Here is an 18,951-nt window from a genome sequence, read left to right as displayed (position 1 = left end):
GGCGTTTGGTCCATCAAAAGGAGCTGGATGGTCTGTGAATGCTTGGTTATTGGAGAAATTAGGACCACTAGGAGCAATGTTGGCTCAAGTTTTTGGAGCAGCTCTTTTAGCAGTGTGTATAATGTTTTGTTTTTGTACACTGTTGTTAACTTGTGCGAAAGCTATGATTTTGAAATGGGTTGGAGTTGTAATGCCTGGAAATCAAGTACAGATGCCATTATTAAGTAGAACCGACTCAGACAAACATGAGGAGGAAATGTTGGAAAATAACCTGGTAGAAAGATATCCATTTTGAATATCCACTATTATATATTTTTCATTCACTTATGATATTATCTTTTATTTTGTTAGGTTTATTATTTAGTAATCAATTATAAAGATTGTAGGATGAAGTATACACTGTAGCTTATAAAACGTATTAATCCATTAATGTTACTATTATTAAAGTTTAATTTGATGTTTATTTGCATATGTCATTTTTGCAAAAGATACTGGCTGTTGTTTCTTTCTTCCAGAAAGAAAAAGGGGGGAAGAACACTGTAAGGGAGGATGGTTGTTCTAGATTCCTGAAATGCTACAGGGATCCAAAAACTCAAAAGAGGACAATAAAACAGAAGGACTTTGAAACAGAATGGTGAAGACTTGCTGAAGCTCAATATGTCATCAACATCACATCAGAAGACAAAATTGCTGAAAAGATAATATTATGTCATATGTTTCTATTGAATTGTTTATTATTAGTAATCTTTGATAGTGATAAACCATTATATGAGTGATATTAAAAATTGTAACAACTGTGTATTATGAAGATTTATAGACTGATGAAATGTAATCTGTGTAAGTGTATTGAAATCTCAGAGTTTTTGTTTGTTTTATCGATGTTAGGGCCAAGGGGTATGTCAGGTAGGGACAGGTCCACTGGAAGGTCCGATGGGTTGACCAGCCTGAATTTGGACATTGGTTTGATTTTATTTTCTGAGATTTTCATATACATTTACTTAAGTCAACTCCCTACACATATAGAATAAATTTAATTGGATTGGAGTACAATTTTTTGTGATCGCCGGGCAGAGGGATCGTAGAGGGAATTTTTCCTGTCTAAAATGTTTGAAGGATTTTCAAGAAAGATTGCTGCCGGACAGGTTTTTTCGCCCTCACACTCCATGAAATTTTGTTAAATCATAATGCAAGTGATGTTAAAACTGTATATAGGAAGGTATCAATTATTTGTTATGACATTTACATGTATGGGTTGCTTAAATTTTTACGAGACTTTAACAGTCTCGAAGGGAGGAAATTATGAGGTATATTTATCAGACAGCCTCATAAGACAGTATTAAGGAATGTTCAGTGTGTTCAGCCATATGAACATATGTATGTGCGCTACAGAGAGAGATGTTTAGGATAAGCTGTCAGTGAGAGTAAAAAACTATAAATTATACCCCTCCCTTAGAGCAAGCAAATGTAAACTGTCCTTTATGTTTGCCTTATTTGGAGAGGTGAGAGAAGGATATAGACGAAAGGATTCGAGCCAGGAGGAGAGAAGACCCGAGCTCGGAATTGAACACCCTCTCACGGGATCCTTAAGAACCCGTAAGACACTGTTTTGGTAAATAAAGATGTATTTACTCTTTTAACCGTGTCTGCGGAGATTCTTTTCCATCACCTGTCTTCACAACACAGCAAAAGTTAACAACAAAATAAAATAAAAACTATGGCTGCAATTTTCTATTGCCTTGAGGCAATGACTCTAAACTCCTCTCTCCCTTCATTTCTGCTTAGCTTCCAAAATGGGAGTCAAGGGAAACTTCTCTTGATCCTCTATTTTCCCATTTCCATTCTCTTCCTTCTCTGTTCTGTTTGCAATTCAGAACAGCATTGCTTTAAACCCTCCAAACATCTCTCTCTACATTTCCTTTTTGAAAACCTTGACTTTCTCTCTTTGGAAAACCTTTCTCCCCACTAAAATGCTTCAACAGCAACAGTTTTAAAACCAGGTCTCAGGAACTCTGCCTTGAAGGCCAGATTGGTCCTCAGTGTTACGTCTGGTGACTTATTTGTGTTGTTTCTCTATCCTGAGTAAATGCCACAGGTGCTGCTGCTGATTTGCTGCTGGAACCGTGCTCCGGTTGGCTGACAGGATTAAGGCGGAACAGATTTAAAGCCCTGCTGGATGACTGAAAGGAGCTCCTCCTCTTCCTCCTGGTCATTGCTTCTTCCTGCCAGACTAAAGCTTGTGTGTATGTGCATCTGTGAACATACTATTGTTTGTGATTCAGCTCATGCTATTGTGTGTGAGTCAGCTGTCTAATGTGGTGTTAACCTCATAGTTCTCCTACTCATTTGGAAGCTGTAGGGGGTGTAGCCTTATTTATTTTCATTAAAGGGGTTGAATTGCATTCTGTTTGTTAGGGAGTTAGGTAATGTTTTTGTATTTTCTTTCTTTATTGATTTGGGTAGGTAAGTTATATATGTTGGGTGGAATGGGATTTGTTTATTTTAGGCTTAGACCACTCCTGAAGTTTTGCTTCCATTGTCATCTTGGAGTAAATAAAACATTTGGAGACTGAATTCTGGTGAACCTGTCGTTTCCTTGGTCTGGTGGGACTGAAGTGTGAGGAGTTGGGGGAGACATATATACTTTTTTTTTTTTTTTCCTTTTTACTTTATGTTGCGGCCTACCTAGACAGGCTGTAACATAAATTGGGGGCTCGTCCTCTTTGGGTTTTTTTTGGCAGGGGGAGCTTTCTGCTTTTCTTGTTGTGGTCTGTCGGACTGTGTCTGTCTGGCTGGTTTTTTTTTGGTGGGGGTGAACTTCTATGGTTTGAGGCTTCAGTATGGATGTGGCTGATTTTGTTAGGTCTCCTTCTCGTGGGAAATTGGATACTTACCGTAGAAAGGATCTAGTCTCGATTGCTGAGGCTTATCAGGTGTCTGTTCCTCGTCATGGTAAGAGGGAGGAGATTAAAACTGCTTTACTTGAGAAATTGGTTGCTTTAAAGGTGTTGCCAGATGGAGAGGTGGCAGTCAGTGCGCAGGTTGCAGGTGAGGGTGCAGGTGCTTTCTCACTGGTTGTGGAGGAGTCCACTATCAGTGCGGTATCGCCTAGTACGGGATCAAAACCATCTGATCCTCTGATAGCAGTGCGCCTTAAGGAGTTGGAATTGGAGACACGACGGCAGGAGCGTGAGATACAATTTCTGAAGGTGAGGGCTCTGGAGATTGAAGCTGAGAAGGCTCTGAGGTTATACCAGTTGCAGACTGGGCCTTCAGGTGCAGGTACTGCAACTGGTGACCCTTTGCTACTACCGCTGGGTGCTTCTTCAGAGACTACCGATAGGAGAGCTTCTGGCCCTGTTTCCATTCTTCCTGGTCCTACTTCTACTCCTTCTGGCCCTGCTTCCACACCTTCTACCCTGTTTATTCCTTTGCCAGCTGCTGCTCATTCTTCTGTGACATCACCAGAACCGGTTGCTGCATTTGATGTAGGTAAGCATATTAAGCTAGTACCTCATTTTAGAGAATCAGATGTGGATTCTTATTTTCCTGCTTTTGAACGAATTGCCTCTGTTTTGCATTGGCCTAAGGAAGTCTGGCCTCTGTTGTTGCAATGCAAGCTGGAGGGAAAAGCTCAAGAGGTATGCGCAGCGTTATCTTTAAGTCAGAGTTTGGATTATGAGGTAGTGAAAAGCAGTATTTTACATGCATATGAGCTTGTGCCTGAAGCTTACCGCCAAAACTTTAGAATGAAGGTGAAAACCGCCAGCCAGACATATGTGGAGTTTGCACGTGAGAAACGGACTTTATTTGAGAAGTGGTGTAGTTCCTCTAATGTTACCAGTTTTGAACAGTTACAGGAACTCATTTTATTGGAGGATTTTAAAAATGCTGTTCATGAAAATATTGTGGTTCATCTAAATGAGAAGAAAGTTATTTCTCTGGCAGATGCAGCGGTGTATGCAGATGAGTTTGTGTTGACTCATAAAACTGTTTTTACATCGCCTGTACGGTCTGACCGTGTGGTAAGAAAGGATTGCACATTACCACATGCTGCGTTTGTTGCTCCAGAAAAATGTGAGGTACCACCTAAAGTGTTTCAAAAGGGTCATAATGATGGTGAGACACGTGTTTGTTTCTTTTGTTGTAAACCTGGACATTTGATCGCTGAGTGTAAAGCCTGGCAAAAGAAAAGAAACAAACAGCATCTCAAAAGTGTGGGTCTGGCAAAATCGGATGCCTTGTCGTCTTTGCAAAGTTCCAAACCTTGCCTGGATGACGGGTATAAGCCTTTTTTATTGAATGGGTGGGTTTCAATTGTAGAGCAGGATCATGATTTACATCCTGTTAAAATATTACGAGATACCGGAGCTGCTCAGTCGTTTATTTTAGAAAGTGTGTTGCCCTTCTCCGAAAAGACGTTTTGTGGGTCTTCTGTTTTGGTACGGGGTATTGAGATGGGTCATCTGCAAGTTCCCTTGCACACGATTTATTTGAAATCTGGGTTAGTTAAAGGTCTTGTGAAGGTTGCTGTGCAAGATAGGTTGCCAGTTGCAGGTGTCTCCCTCATTCTTGGGAACGATTTGGCTGGAGGAAAAGTGTTTCCTTTGCCAGAAGTGAGTGTGATGCCTGAAACTGGTGACATCGATCCAAAAATTTTATCTTTGTTCCCTGGTTGTGTGGTAACAAGGGCTCAAGCTCGTAAAACTCCAGAGGTACCCCTTTTAGGGACATTTATGGCACCTCAAGGTCCACCAGTTGTGAAGGAGACAAAAGCAAGTGGTGATAAAAAAATTTTTGGGGAAGTGATTATGACAGGGTTAAAAATTGGGAGAAAGCAGCTGATTGAAGCTCAGCAAGGTGATGCATCTTTAGCCTTGTGTTTTGCTAAAACTGTTCCGGAGGGGGATATAAATAAATTAGCGGTTGCTTATTATGTCAGTGAGGGAATTTTGAAACGAAAGTGGACACCTACAGGAACCTCTGATTTGGGTTGGAACACTATCCATCAGATTGTTATTCCAGAGGCTTATAGAGGTCCTGTTTTGAGCCTAGCACATGAGAATGCATTTTCTGGTCATTTAGGAGTTACTAAGACTTATGACCGTATTTTAAGACATTTCTTTTGGCCGGGACTCAAGAGTGATGTTTCAAATTTCTGTCGTTCTTGTCATGTATGCCAACTAGTAGGTAAACCTAATCAGTCAATTCCGTCAGCTCCCCTTCATCCAATACCGGTGATGGGGGAGCCTTTCGAGAAAATCATTTTGGATTGTGTGGGTCCATTGCCAAGGACAAAGGCAGGACATGAATATTTGTTAACAATAATGTGTTCTGCTACTCGTTATCCTGAGGCCATTCCCTTACGCACCATCAGCTCTAAGGCAGTTGTCAAGGCTTTGGTGAAATTCTGCTCTACATTTGGGTTGCCCAAGGTTATTCAAACAGATCAGGGTTCCAATTTCATCTCTAAGATTTTTTCTCAAGTGATTAATGAGATGTCAATTAAACATCAAGTAGCTAGTGCCTATCACCCAGAATCACAAGGGGCATTGGAGCGATTTCACCAAACATTAAAATCTATGCTGCGCAAATACTGCTTTGAATCAGGACGTGATTGGGATGAGGGAGTCCCTTTTCTTTTGTTTGCTTTACGGGAGGTAGTTCAGGAATCTCTTGGATTTAGTCCTGCACAGTTGGTGTTCGCACATACAGTTCGGGGACCACTTAGAATGCTCCATGAGCAATTGAGTGCTGAGCAGTTGTCAGAAAAACACAATGTGTTGGAGTATGTGAGTGCGTTTCGTGAACGTCTGCATAACGCTTGTAAAATAGCTATGGCTTCATTAACTGCTGCTCAAGTTAAAATGAAACGTCGTTTTGACAAAAGAGCAAGGTGTCGTGAATTTCTTCCTGGAGATAAAGTTTTAGTATTTCTGCCTATCTCTGGTTCAGCCTTACAGGCTAAATTTTCTGGTCCTTACGTAATTGAATCCAAACTTAGTGAAACAGATTATGTGGTTAAAACCCCTGACCGGAAAAGGAAAAGTCGCGTCTGCCATATCAATATGTTAAAGGCCTATGTATGTCGTGGTCCTGTGGGAAGTTGTGAAGTGTTGCCTACTGCTAAAACCACTACTTCTACTGTTGCTGTTATCCCGCTTGTGTATAACCCTGAAGAAGATGGGTTAACATTGCGTAGTGTACCTTTTGTGCCAGCACGTTTATCCAATTCAGAGATATTAGCTGATTTACCATCACACTTAATGCATTTATCTGAGAGTGATCGTGAGGATGTGATAAGTCTTATTCAGGGTCACATATCTTTGTTTTCAGATATTCCATCTCAGACGTCCCTTGTGCATCATGACATAGATGTTGATAATCATAGACCCATTAAACAAAATGCGTATCGGGTTAATCCAGTTAAAAGGAGTTTGATGCAAAAGGAAGTAGAATATTTGATGGACACAGGGTTTGCTGTTCCCAGCACAAGTTCTTGGAGTTCTCCATGTATAGTGGTGCCGAAACCTGACGGGTCAGTGCGTTTTTGTACAGATTACCGGAGAGTTAATTCTATTACTACACCTGATTCGTTTCCACTTCCTAGAATGGAGGACTGTATTGATAGAGTTGGATCTGCAAAATTTGTTACAAAACTAGATTTACTGAAAGGTTACTGGCAAGTGCCATTAACCCAGCGTGCTTCTGATATTTCTGCTTTTGTAACTCCTGATAGTTTTCTACAATATACAGTTCTTCCTTTTGGACTTAGAAATGCTCCTGCTACTTTTCAACGTTTGATGAATCATGTGTTAGTTGGTATAACTAATTGTGATGCATATTTGGATGATATTGTCATTTATTCATCTAAATGGGTTGACCATTTGCAAACTCTTTCAGAAGTGTTCAGTCGGTTGCAGAATGCTTCTCTTACATTAAATTTAGCAAAATGTGAATTTGCTAAAGCTGTAGTGACTTACTTGGGTCGTGAGGTTGGCCAAGGTCAAGTCCGGCCTGTACAGGCCAAGATTTCTGCCATTTTGGATTTTCCTGCCCCCACTAACCGGCGTGAGTTAAGGAGATTTTTAGGAATGGCTGGGTTTTATCGTGCGTTTTGTAGAAACTTTTCTAGTCTAGTGTCTCCTCTTACTGACCTACTTCAGAAGGGACAGCTATTCATGTGGTCTCCAGAGTGTAAATTAGCTTTTGACGCCATCAAAGCTGTTTTGTGTAACTCTCCAGTCCTTACTGCACCAAATTTTGAGATACCTTTTAAACTTGAAGTAGATGCAAGTGGGACAGGTGCAGGGGCTGTATTGCTACAGGAAGATCACCAAGGCATTGACCATCCTGTTTGTTATTTTTCAAAGAAATTCAACAAACATCAGTTAAACTATAGTACTATCGAAAAGGAAACGTTAGCTCTTTTGTTGGCTTTGCAACATTTCGAAGTTTATGTTGGATCAAGTTCAGTGCCGATAGTGGTTTACACTGACCACAACCCACTGGTCTTCCTTAACCGAATGAGCAATCATAATCAACGTCTTTTGAGATGGTCATTGTTGGTACAATCTTTCCCACTAGAGATGCATCATAAAAAGGGAAGTGAAAATATAGTTGCTGATGCTTTGTCACGTGTTTAATTTTATAGTTTCAAACATGTTGTTTGATTCTGTAGGGTGGGGGTGTTACGTCTGGTGACTTATTTGTGTTGTTTCTCTATCCTGAGTAAATGCCACAGGTGCTGCTGCTGATTTGCTGCTGGAACCGTGCTCCGGTTGGCTGACAGGATTAAGGCGGAACAGATTTAAAGCCCTGCTGGATGACTGAAAGGAGCTCCTCCTCTTCCTCCTGGTCATTGCTTCTTCCTGCCAGACTAAAGCTTGTGTGTATGTGCATCTGTGAACATACTATTGTTTGTGATTCAGCTCATGCTATTGTGTGTGAGTCAGCTGTCTAATGTGGTGTTAACCTCATAGTTCTCCTACTCATTTGGAAGCTGTAGGGGGTGTAGCCTTATTTATTTTCATTAAAGGGGTTGACTTGCATTCTGTTTATGTTAGGGAGTTAGGTAATGTTTTTGTATTTTCTTTCTTTATTGATTTGGGTAGGTAAGTTATATATGTTGGGTGGAATGGGATTTGTTTATTTTAGGCTTAGACCACTCCTGAAGTTTTGCTTCCATTGTCATCTTGGAGTAAATAAAACATTTGGAGACTGAATTCTGGTGAACCTGTCGTTTCCTTGGTCTGGTGGGACTGAAGTGTGAGGAGTTGGGGGAGACATATATACTTTTTTTTTTTTTTTCCTTTTTACTTTATGTTGCGGCCTACCTAGACAGGCTGTAACACTCAGGGATTGAGAGTTTAAGCATTTCTTGCCTCTGATTGGATGTTCTTTTAGACTAGAACCTCCCTTAAGTAGTGACATCACACATAGTTTACAACATTTGACAAGACAAAGACTTAAGAGAATGCATTCTGGAATCTTCTGGTTGAGTGAGTTTCCAAGATTTCTGAACCATGATTTTGCAATTATTATCAAACAATATTCCTAATGCAATCATATTACACACATGAGCATATTGTTTCAGGACAGAGTGAGGTGATTACATTTGAGAGATTAATTAAAATGCAATATAAAAGATTATATGTTAACACAAAGGAATATCACATTCAAAACCATGTTTTACATCATTTTTCACCAAATAACTCACACACAGTATGTAGAGATCCTTGTGGTTCCTGATTAAAAGTTCATACAAAAGGTCATTTTAAACACAAATATAATTTCATTTTTAATCGTCCAACTGGAATAAAATTTTGCAACATTGTGTACCACACGCAACTTGAAACTGTTTTAAACCAGTGGCAATTAAGGTTTAATTCCATGGTTTGTAGAGCTTCTGATTAAGCAGTGTTACAGAGCGCATAAGATGATCTTTACATGAGTCTGTGTCTCTGCATTCCACTGAGGGTAGCTGGTCCCGTCATAAATAAGAGTAGTGTCAATTTTACAATTCCTGATACAGACGTTTAGGCACCAAAATGTTATCTGGATTGAGATCCTGGGAGGAAGGGAGTGAAATAAGTGACTGCAAGTGAAATGAGGTCACTCATAGGGACCAGGCTAAATTTCTGCAAATTAAGTCCCACAAAATAACATTTCTTATTAGAAATGAAAGGTAATTAACTCACTACAGTGATATACTGTCTGCCTGAGAGTTAAAGATTGTATCTTGGGTGGGAACCCTCCATAAAAATTTTGTAGGCTCTCTGAAGGCAACGGCAACTTTGTAGATCATAAGGGTAGGTATAGAGCACCCAACGATCTTCTCTGGAGACCTCAAACTCCAGAGAAGTTCTTTTTTGTGTGCTACAGTGCAGCTGGAGAACACACACAGAGTCCATAAGTGAGGATGCTCTCTATGGTGAAACGGTAGGAGGACACTAGCAGTCTCTGATCAACGTTATATCTCGAGAATCCTTAAGGAGTAGAGTCTCTGCTCTGCCTTCTTTGATGTTCACACCCCAGGTTAGGTCCTCCTCGATGTGAATGCCCCGGAACCAAAAAAAGTCCGTAACCCTTTCTACACAGTGCCCATTTCTGGGTTAAATGTCCTATATCACCTTCCTGAAATCAATGATCATCTCATTTGTCTTTGCTGCATTCAGGTGCAGAGTGTTGTCAGTGCACCACAACAGCTCCACCTTGTCTCAGTAGGCTGTCTCATAGTCTCCGGAAATTACAGTGGAATCATCTGCGAATTGGACGGTGTTGCTGGTGTGAGTAGTGGTGCAGTTTTAAGACTTCCCTGTTGAGTAAAATTCTAACCACACTTTGAGCAGTGATACGGTTTCTTTAAATCCTCAAGAATGTGAACAAACAGATTTATTAAATCAAAATCTTTGACGATAATCCTTCACTTAGTTCTAGTGCTTCTGTTCTGGGTGAACGCAGTGATGTTTCTGGACAGAACGCGGATCAGTAAAACTCTTCCCACACTCTGAACAGTGATACGGTTTGTCTCCTGTGTGAATGCGCTGGTGTACTCTGAGATTACTCTGCTGAGTAAAACTCTTCCCACACTCTGAACAGTGATACGGTTTCTCTCCTGTGTGAATGCGCTGGTGGTTTTTGAGACTACCCAGTACAGTAAAACCCTTCCCACACTCTGAACAGTGATACGGTTTCTCTCCTGTGTGAATGCGCTGGTGTAATTGGAGATGACCCTGTCGAGTAAAACCCTTCCCACACTCTGAACAGTGATACGGTTTCTCTCCTGTGTGAATGCGCTGGTGTATCTGGAGATGACCCTGTTGAGTAAAACCCTTCCCACACTCTGAACAGTGATACGGTTTCTCTCCTGTGTGAACGCGCTGGTGTATTTGGAGATGACCCTGTTGAATAAAACTCTTCCCACATTCTGAACAGTGATACGGTTTCTCTCCTGTGTGAATACGCTGGTGTCTTTGGAGATGACTCTGTTGAGTAAAACTCTTCCCACACTCTGAACAGTGATACGGTTTCTCTCCTGTGTGAATGCGCTGGTGTGTTTGGAGATGATCCTGTTGATTAAAACTCATCCCACACTCTGAACAGTGATACTGTTTCTCTCCTGTGTGAATGCGCTGGTGTTTTTTGAGATTACCCAGTACAGTAAAACTCTTCCCACACTCTGAACAGTGATACGGGTTCTCTCCTGTGTGAATGCGCTGGTGTATTTGGAGACTATTCTGGTGATTAAATCTCTTCCCACACTCTGAACAGTGATACGGTTTCTCTCCTGTGTGAATGCGCTGGTGTGTTTTGAGACTACTTGGTTTAGTAAAACTCTTCCCACACTCTGCACAAGCATAAGTTTTCCGTTTGTGTTTACTTGTCTGAGATTTTCTGCCAGGTGTGCGAGTCTGGGGAGTAGCCAAGGAAGTTTCCTGAGAACTGGAGCTTCTGCCTTCCATATCCTCACATGTAATCCCTCCTGATTTCAACATTGTGTGACGGAAATGTTTAGAAATGTCTCTTGATTAATGTGTAGAAAATCTGTGGAAATAACGTGGACAACAGGAGACGTTTAAGAGATGTTCTTCTGTCCTGGAAGACAATAAACAAAGATAAATTAGTTAAATTCAATCCTCCGTAGCTCTCTATTGGTGACCAATATTCTCCTGAATCTGTAGTCAGTTCCACCTTTAGTAATGTAACTGAAACAGCAAAAATAAGTCAGTGTTATGGTGCAGAAATAGAGCAACATTCCTATTTGTATTCATATTATTTAACACTGTAAATGTTCACTGATTCTATCTCCATGACCAGAAGGAATATTGTGGGTGGAGGAGGGATAACAAAATGCACATTATTTACAAGACACTCCTTGTGTAAACAGTTCTCTTTGTTGTTTTGATGCCTTCCAGAGGAGGATGGGTTTTACTTTGTGACTTGGTTCTTCGCAAGGTTTCTTCCTTCTGCTTTGACCAATCTTTTCATGTCACTTTTGCCTCAGCAGCACCCACTTGGCGCTATTACCCAGAATTCTGTGCAGCTTCTTTTTACAAACACCAACTACAAAAAGTGCTTTATGAATAAAAATACTCTAAAATTTCAACCACTCTCTTCTTCTTTCTCTTCTCACTCTAAGTCATTCTGCTCTGCAATAGAAATCTAAAGATCCAGAGACAGGGTTAATGTTAACATGGTATAAATGTTGTGTAAAAGTCTCTCTGATCCTTACCTTCAGTAAAACATGGTATAAACGGTGTGTACACTAGTATTTCCTGTGTGCGTCTATATCGCGGTTTATGGTAGAATCTGAGAACGAGAGGGACGACTCACAGAAAAACGCAGATATTGAAAATCCATAAGAAATGGAATTTAAAACTTAATTCCACATAATTCACTACAGTTAATATTTAAAAAAGGCCTGATTGGCTAAAAGAACGGTTTGCAACCCTTAAAAACTCCAGAAAGGTCCATAAAATGGAGGGATTTAGTTTCCCTGAAAAAAAAAAAAAAAAAAAAAAAAATCAAACTGTTAACAGAAAATTCCACTGTTGTATTGAAAAACATGTCCTTAGGTACACAGGGTATAATATTTGTGTATTTAGGAGTATTAGGAGTAATAGACTTGAAATAAGATTAAATACCAAAAAAGAGTTAAATCAAACTGTTGCCACACCACCACTCCACTGCAGCCTTGAAGAACATGTTTTTAGGTACTCAGAGTATAATTTTCATACATTTTTACTGTAGGAATTTGAAGTAATATTATTTCAAAACTCATAAAAATTATGTTTAATTTAGATATATGGCATATTTTGGGTGCTATTAAAGGGTTAAATCAAACTGTTAACAGACCATTCCACTGCAGCCTTGAAGAACATGTTCTAGACTACCAAGATTATAATGGTCATACATTTTTACTGTAAGAATGAGGAGTAACAGCATTACAAACTTCATAAGAATAACAACACAATTCCATAAAATGCAGAAGGCCATAAAGTGATTAAAGCAAACTGTTGCCAGACCACTTCACTGCTGCCTTGATGGACATGTTCTCAGGTACCAAGAGAACAATTTTCATACAATTTTACTGTAGGAATTTTTAGAAATATCATTTCAAACCCATACATATGATGTTAATTTTACATATATGGCAAAATTGTGAGTGCTATTAAAGGATTAAATGAAACTGTTACCAAACCACTCCACTGCAGCTTTGAGGTGCCTCAGGATATGATTTTCATACATTTTACTCTAGGCATTTGTAGACAAATCATATCAAACTCAAATATTATGTTAGATTTTCACATATTGCAATATTTTGAGAGCTATTAAAGAGTTGAATCAAACTGTCACAAAACCTCTCCATTGCAGCCTTGAAGAACATTTTCTCAGTTACTCAGGGTATGATTTTCATACATTTTTACTGTAAGGATTTGGAGTAATATTTTAAAACTCATAAAATGATGTTAAATTTACATATGGTATATGCCAAAATTCGAGTGCTAGTAAAGAGTTAAATCAAACTGTTGCCAGACCACTCCACTGAAGCCTTGAGGAACATGTTCTCCGGTACACATTGTTTTTTAACTATTGTTATTATTTGTTTTGTTCTTGTAATAATTGGGTGTAACAGTAATTTGAATATCCTGAAAATTATGGTCTAATTGTGTAAATGTTTGAATCTGCAGTCAAATGTTTAAAACAAACTGTTCCCAGAGAACTGTACTGCAGTCTTGAAGAACATCTACCCAGATACATATGGTCTAATACTCCTGGGGGATCCCCAGGTGTTCTCAGGCCAGCCAGGTGATATAATCCCTGCAGTGTGTCCTGGGTCTACCCCAGGGCTTCCTTCCAGTTTGACGTGCCTGGTATACCTCCAGTGGGAGGCGTCCAGGAGGCATCTTTATCAGATTTCCAAACCACCTCAACTGACTCCTCTCAACATGAAGGGGTAATGACTCTGAGCTCTTCCGTAATCACTGAGCTCCTCACACAATCATGAAAAGTACACCCAGCAACCCATCTGAGAAAACTCAATTGGGCTGCTTCAGCCGCGATCTCGTCTTTTCAGTCATTACCCAGAGATCATGACCATAGGTGAGAGTGGGTACTTAGACTGACTGGTAAATTGAGAGGGTTTGCTTTATTTCTCAGCTCTCTCTTCACCACGACTGTCCGGTACAGTGACCGTATTACTGCAGACGCTGCACCTTACCTATGGTCAACTTCAAAATCCCTCTTCCCATCGCCCGTGAACAATAACCTGAGAAACTTGAACTCCTTCCCTTGAGGTAGGTTCTCACCCCCTACCTGAAGGGAGCATGATATATGTTTCTGGGAGATAACCATGGCCTCAGACTTGGAGGTGCTGATCTACATATCGACAGCTTCACACTCGGCTGCAAACTGCTCAAGTCTACGTGCAAAGAAACCAGAAGAACAACATCGTCCGTAAACAGCAGAGATGCCACCTGCCAAGCCCCTCGACAAAAGCCTTTCTGTCCTAGGCTATGCCTCACCACCCTGTCCATGAACACCAAGAAGTGGAGACAAGGCACAACTCTGATGGAGTACAATACCCACATTGAACAAGCTTGACTTACTGCCGGGGATTCAAACACAACTCAAACTCTAAGAGTACGAAGCCCATACGGCTAGCCGGAGCGATCCTGGCACCCCACACTCACAAAATATCTCACACAGGATCTCTTGGGGAACACGATTATATGCCTTCACCAAATCCAGAAAGCATGTCTACAGTAGAGTAGCAAACTCCCATGCCCCCGCAATCATGTGTGTGTGTATGCACCATGGCATAGACGTTCCCAGGGAGGTTGAGAAGTATGAAGCCATGATATTTGGCACAATTTTTCGGTCCACTTCTTGTAAAATGGGAACCATTTTTGGTTTTCCAGAACCTCTTTGTGGCTGCCTGGAAGTCATTCTCATGGCCTCTCCAGACTCTTCCCATGCTCTGGATTTCGCTTCTGCATGTGTCACAGCTGTAGCCTTTGTCACATGCCAGTTTCAATCTGCGGAATCGGCAGTTCCCCGAGCCAGCCAAGCTTGAAAAATCTCCTTCTGCTTGACAGCTTCCCTCACCCCTGGTGTCCACTAACAGGTTCTTGGTTTATAAACCATAAAAGGTACCGTCAAGATTTTGACCACAGCTATATGCAGCCACTTCCACAATGGAAGTCTGGAACAGGGTCCATTCAGACTCCATTCCCCCTACCTCCTCCGGAACATGTGAGAAGCTTTCTCTGAGGTTAGAGTTGAATTGTATCCAGACAGAGACCTCTGTCAGCTTTTTCCAGCACACCCTCACTATACATTTGGGTTTACCAGGTCTGTCTTGCAGCTTTTCCCAACACAGGACCCAACTCACCACCAGATGGTGATCAGTTGACAGCTCAACCCCTCTCTTTACCCGAGTGTCCAAAACATATGGCCTCAGATCAAAGGACACGACCACAAGGTCAATCATTGACCTTTGGCCCAAGGTGCTCTGGTACCAAGTACGCTCACCTTGTATTCAAACATGATGTTCTTTATGGACAAACCATGACTTGCACAGAAGTCCAATAACACAACACCACTCAGGTTCAGGTCAGGCAGGCCGTTCCTCGCAATCACTCTTCTCCGGGTTTCCCAGTCATTGCCAACATGAGCATTGAAGTCCTCCGTATAACAATAGAGTCAGTGCATGGAATCCTCTATAGAACTCCACTGACTACCTCCAAGAAGGCTGAATACTCTGCACAGCCAGCCGGGGACTTGTGAGCATTCCGACACGTGCATGGTGCCTCTCACCCTGTACAACTCCTTAGTAGGAGAGAGATATTATACCCTATCGACTAGTTTGGTTCTGGAGCCCACAATGTGTGTAGAGCTAAGCCCAACTATATTTAGTTGGCATCTCTCAACCTCCCGTATCAGCTCCAGGTCCATGCACCAAAACCCAGTTTCTGCTGCCAAGCTCCATGATGCCAGGGGCCCCTTCGCCCCCACTCTGTTCCTGACGGGCATTTTACCACAACCCCTACTCTGGATCTTGTGGATGGTGAGCCCACATGATCCTCCCATGTTGTCTATTCAGGCTGAGCCAGACTGAGTCACGTGGGCTGCCCGGCCACCAGGCACTTGCTGTCGGACACCACCCCCAGGCCTGGCTCCAAGTTTAGGTCCTGGTAACCCTCTCCTGGGCAGGGTACATTAAGTTTTAAATGTTGTACTCATGGGTATGCGATTTGGAACGTTTTTGTCAAGATCGTCATCCAGACCTGTTCACATTTGAAGACCCTACTGGGAGCTAACAGCTCCCGAAGACATAGCCCTGGAAGTGATTAAACCACACAAGCCTTTCCGCCATAACAAGGCCCTAATTCAAAGGGAATTTATGGAACTGTATTGTTGATGTTTGAAGTTTGTGATGCCTTTACTCCACATTCTTACAGTAAAAATGTATGAATATTTTACTCTTAGTATATAGAGTGGTCTGGTAACAGTTTGATGAAACCATTTTATGGCTTTCATAAGAATAACAACACAAAATTGCAGAATGCTGAAGTTTGTAATGCTATTACTCCACATTCTTACAGTAAAAATATATGAACATTATAATCTTGATACTCTGGATTATGTTCTTCAAGGCTGCAGTGAAATAACAGTTTGATTTAACCCTTTAACAGCACTCACAATTTTGCAATGTATGCAAATTTAACATACGAGTTTGAAATGATATTTCTCCAAATTCTGACAGTAAAAATGTATGAAAATTATTCCCTTGGTACCTGAGAACATGTTCTTCGAGGCTGCAGTGGAGTGGTGTAGTAACAGTTTGATTTAACCTTTCAAAAGCACTCACAATTTTGCTATATGTGCAAATTAAACATCATATTTAAGAGTTGAAAATGTATTACTCCAAATTCCTACAATAAATGTGTATGAAAAGTAATCTGGGTACCTGAGAACATGTTCTTCAAGGCTGCAGTGAAGTGTTTTGGTTACAGTTTGACTTAACCCTTTAATACCTCTCAGAATCGTGCAATTTCCAAATTTGGAAATAAAACCATTTTTACTTAAATTTGCAATGTTCTTACTCCAAATTCCTACAGTGAACATGTATAAAAAGTATAATCTGTGTACCTAAGAACATATTCTTCAAGGTTGCAGTGGTCTGGTAACACTTTGATTTAACCCTTTAATAGCACTAACAATTTTGCCATATGTAAATTAAACATTTTTATGAGATTGAAATAATATTACTCCAAATTCCTACAGTAAAATTGTATGAAAATTATACTCCGAATACCTGAAAACATGTTGCAGTGGAGTGGTCTGGTAACAGTTTTATTTAACCCTTTTATGGAATTTAATACCTGAGTTTTTTCAAGCCTATTACTCCTAATTCCTACAGTAAATACACAAAAATATTATACTGTTTACCTGAGGACACGTTTTTAATACAACAGTGGAATTTCGTGGTAACAGTTTGATGTTTAATTTTAATTTCAGGGAAACTGAATTCCCTCCATTTTATGGACCTTTCTGGACTTTTTAAGGGTTGCAAACCGTTCTTTTAGCCAATCAGGCCTGTTTGTAATATTAACTGTAGTGAATTATGTGGAATTAAGTTTCCCATTTCTTATGGATTTTCAATATCTGCGCTTTTCTGTGAGTCCCCCCTCTCGCTCTCACAATTTCACCGTAAACCGCGATGTAGACGCACACAGGAAATCCTAGTGTGGATGGCGTGACTGCTTTTTCGCAAAGTGTAGATGGCGTGACCGTGGTGTATAAACGGTGTGTAAAAGTCTCCCCAACTAGCAAGGTAGATCTGGACCAATTCTGGCTCAGGCTCGGCACAGTTGGCTGGCTGTGACTCGACATGAATGCGGCACCCTGCATGTGGCCCAGTTCCCGCTGCACGTTGGCACTGTCAGCTTTCTGCCGTCTCTGCATGAATGCGGCACCCTTTATCTGGCCCAAGTCCGGCTGCACGTTGGCACTCTCAGCCAGGTGAGTATCGACATGAAAGCAACACGCTGGATCTGGCCCAATTCCGGTTGCACGTTGGCACTGTCGGCTGGCGAGGCGATTGCCATTGCAGTTAGCACACTACACCGATCAGAGCATTTTATTAAATACTGCGTATTAATCGTATGCGGCCCATGTCTAAAAATAAAAGAAAATACTGGTAACTGTCTCGAAAACATTGTAAAAAATGTTAAATAAATAGAATAATTATTTTAACTTGTTAAACGCCACAATTATAGATATGCTTTGTTAATATTGTCATATTTTAGAATATTGATGTAATGACTGGGACACAAATGACAGAAATTATGATAAATAGGGTTAATAAGGAGACAGTGCCATGCTGAAGGGAGGAAATTGTTATTTAAGTTTTTGAAGACGACTGGACTGAATGAACTCTAAATGAGGAAACAGAAGGTGGCAGAAGCAAACCGCTGTAAAAACACAGAAGACGACAGTGAAGATTTGCGCTCTTTTCTGTGACCACGGTGCGAGCAGCTCTCACCAGCCTCCTCAGGGATCAGCTTCATCACGTAAGTATTTCAAGTTAACCATATATTTTTGGATACATAAGTATTTTGGTAGAGAACATTGTTAAAGTTATGTACGTTATTCTATCAACTGCTATATGTTACATACGTAGTATTTATTTATTTTTTTCAAATGACAAATTTTAGCTAACCTGTTTAACTCTAGCTAGCTCTTTTTTCCCCTCTGACAGAAAACATTTAAATGATATGACAGTCGCTCATACATGAGTATTTTGAGTAATTATGTGGTTTGATGGCGTATTTTACAAGACGATGTGAGCATTTTTGGGGGTTTTTATGTCACACAGAACCGCATACCTCAGTATAAGAAATAAAATTGCTTAAACACATTAAGACAACATAAGGTACTAGCTAAGTAGGTTAAAATACATTCTCAATCTCAGTTCTGGATTTTGGTGTAATGTAATGTTTTAAATATATAATTCCACATACACTAATTCTTTGTTAGGGAGTAGCAGTGATTTTGGACTAGTGATTAATGGGTTGAAGGAGATTATATTGAAAATGATAGAAGCCTATTTACTGAGAGAAAAAAATAAACATTAGCATGTGAAGTAGTTTATTTTTGGAGCTGTGAAGTTAGTTAAACTTTTCAAAATTAACTATGAACATGAACAGTTCATTTTCTTTATGTAATTATGTAAAGATGGACTGCAGTAAGAAAACTAGTGGTGCAGTGAGAAATGCAGGTGGCAGGGAGAAAAGCAGATAGGAGGTTAATTTTATTTCTTTAGATGAGATCTTTAGCATCAGTTGTAGCATAATCGTTTGTATAACCGTTTGTACTATAACCTGATAATCTGTAAAGGATTTTCATTAAATATTTTAAAGAAAATATATTTTAGAGAACAGAACA

General features: G+C 40.4%; 1 protein-coding gene across 1 annotated transcript in view; it reads right to left on the bottom strand.

Moving 5' to 3' along the window:
- Nucleotides 1–18,951, bottom strand: part of LOC136693778 (zinc finger protein 420-like) — a 215,209-nt gene that overhangs the window by 55,144 nt on the left and 141,114 nt on the right. The window contains exons 7-8 of the mRNA XM_066666933.1: nucleotides 13,852–13,857; nucleotides 10,155–10,510 (exon numbers count right to left, since the gene is read on the bottom strand). Of these exons, the coding sequence (XP_066523030.1) occupies nucleotides 10,155–10,510; nucleotides 13,852–13,857 (362 nt within the window). The remainder of the gene's footprint in view (nucleotides 1–10,154; nucleotides 10,511–13,851; nucleotides 13,858–18,951) is intronic.

This window comes from Hoplias malabaricus, chromosome 4 (genome assembly GCF_029633855.1).
Source record: "Hoplias malabaricus isolate fHopMal1 chromosome 4, fHopMal1.hap1, whole genome shotgun sequence".
NCBI lineage: Eukaryota > Metazoa > Chordata > Actinopteri > Characiformes > Erythrinidae > Hoplias > Hoplias malabaricus.
This window is presented reverse-complemented; position numbering and strand designations above follow the sequence as displayed.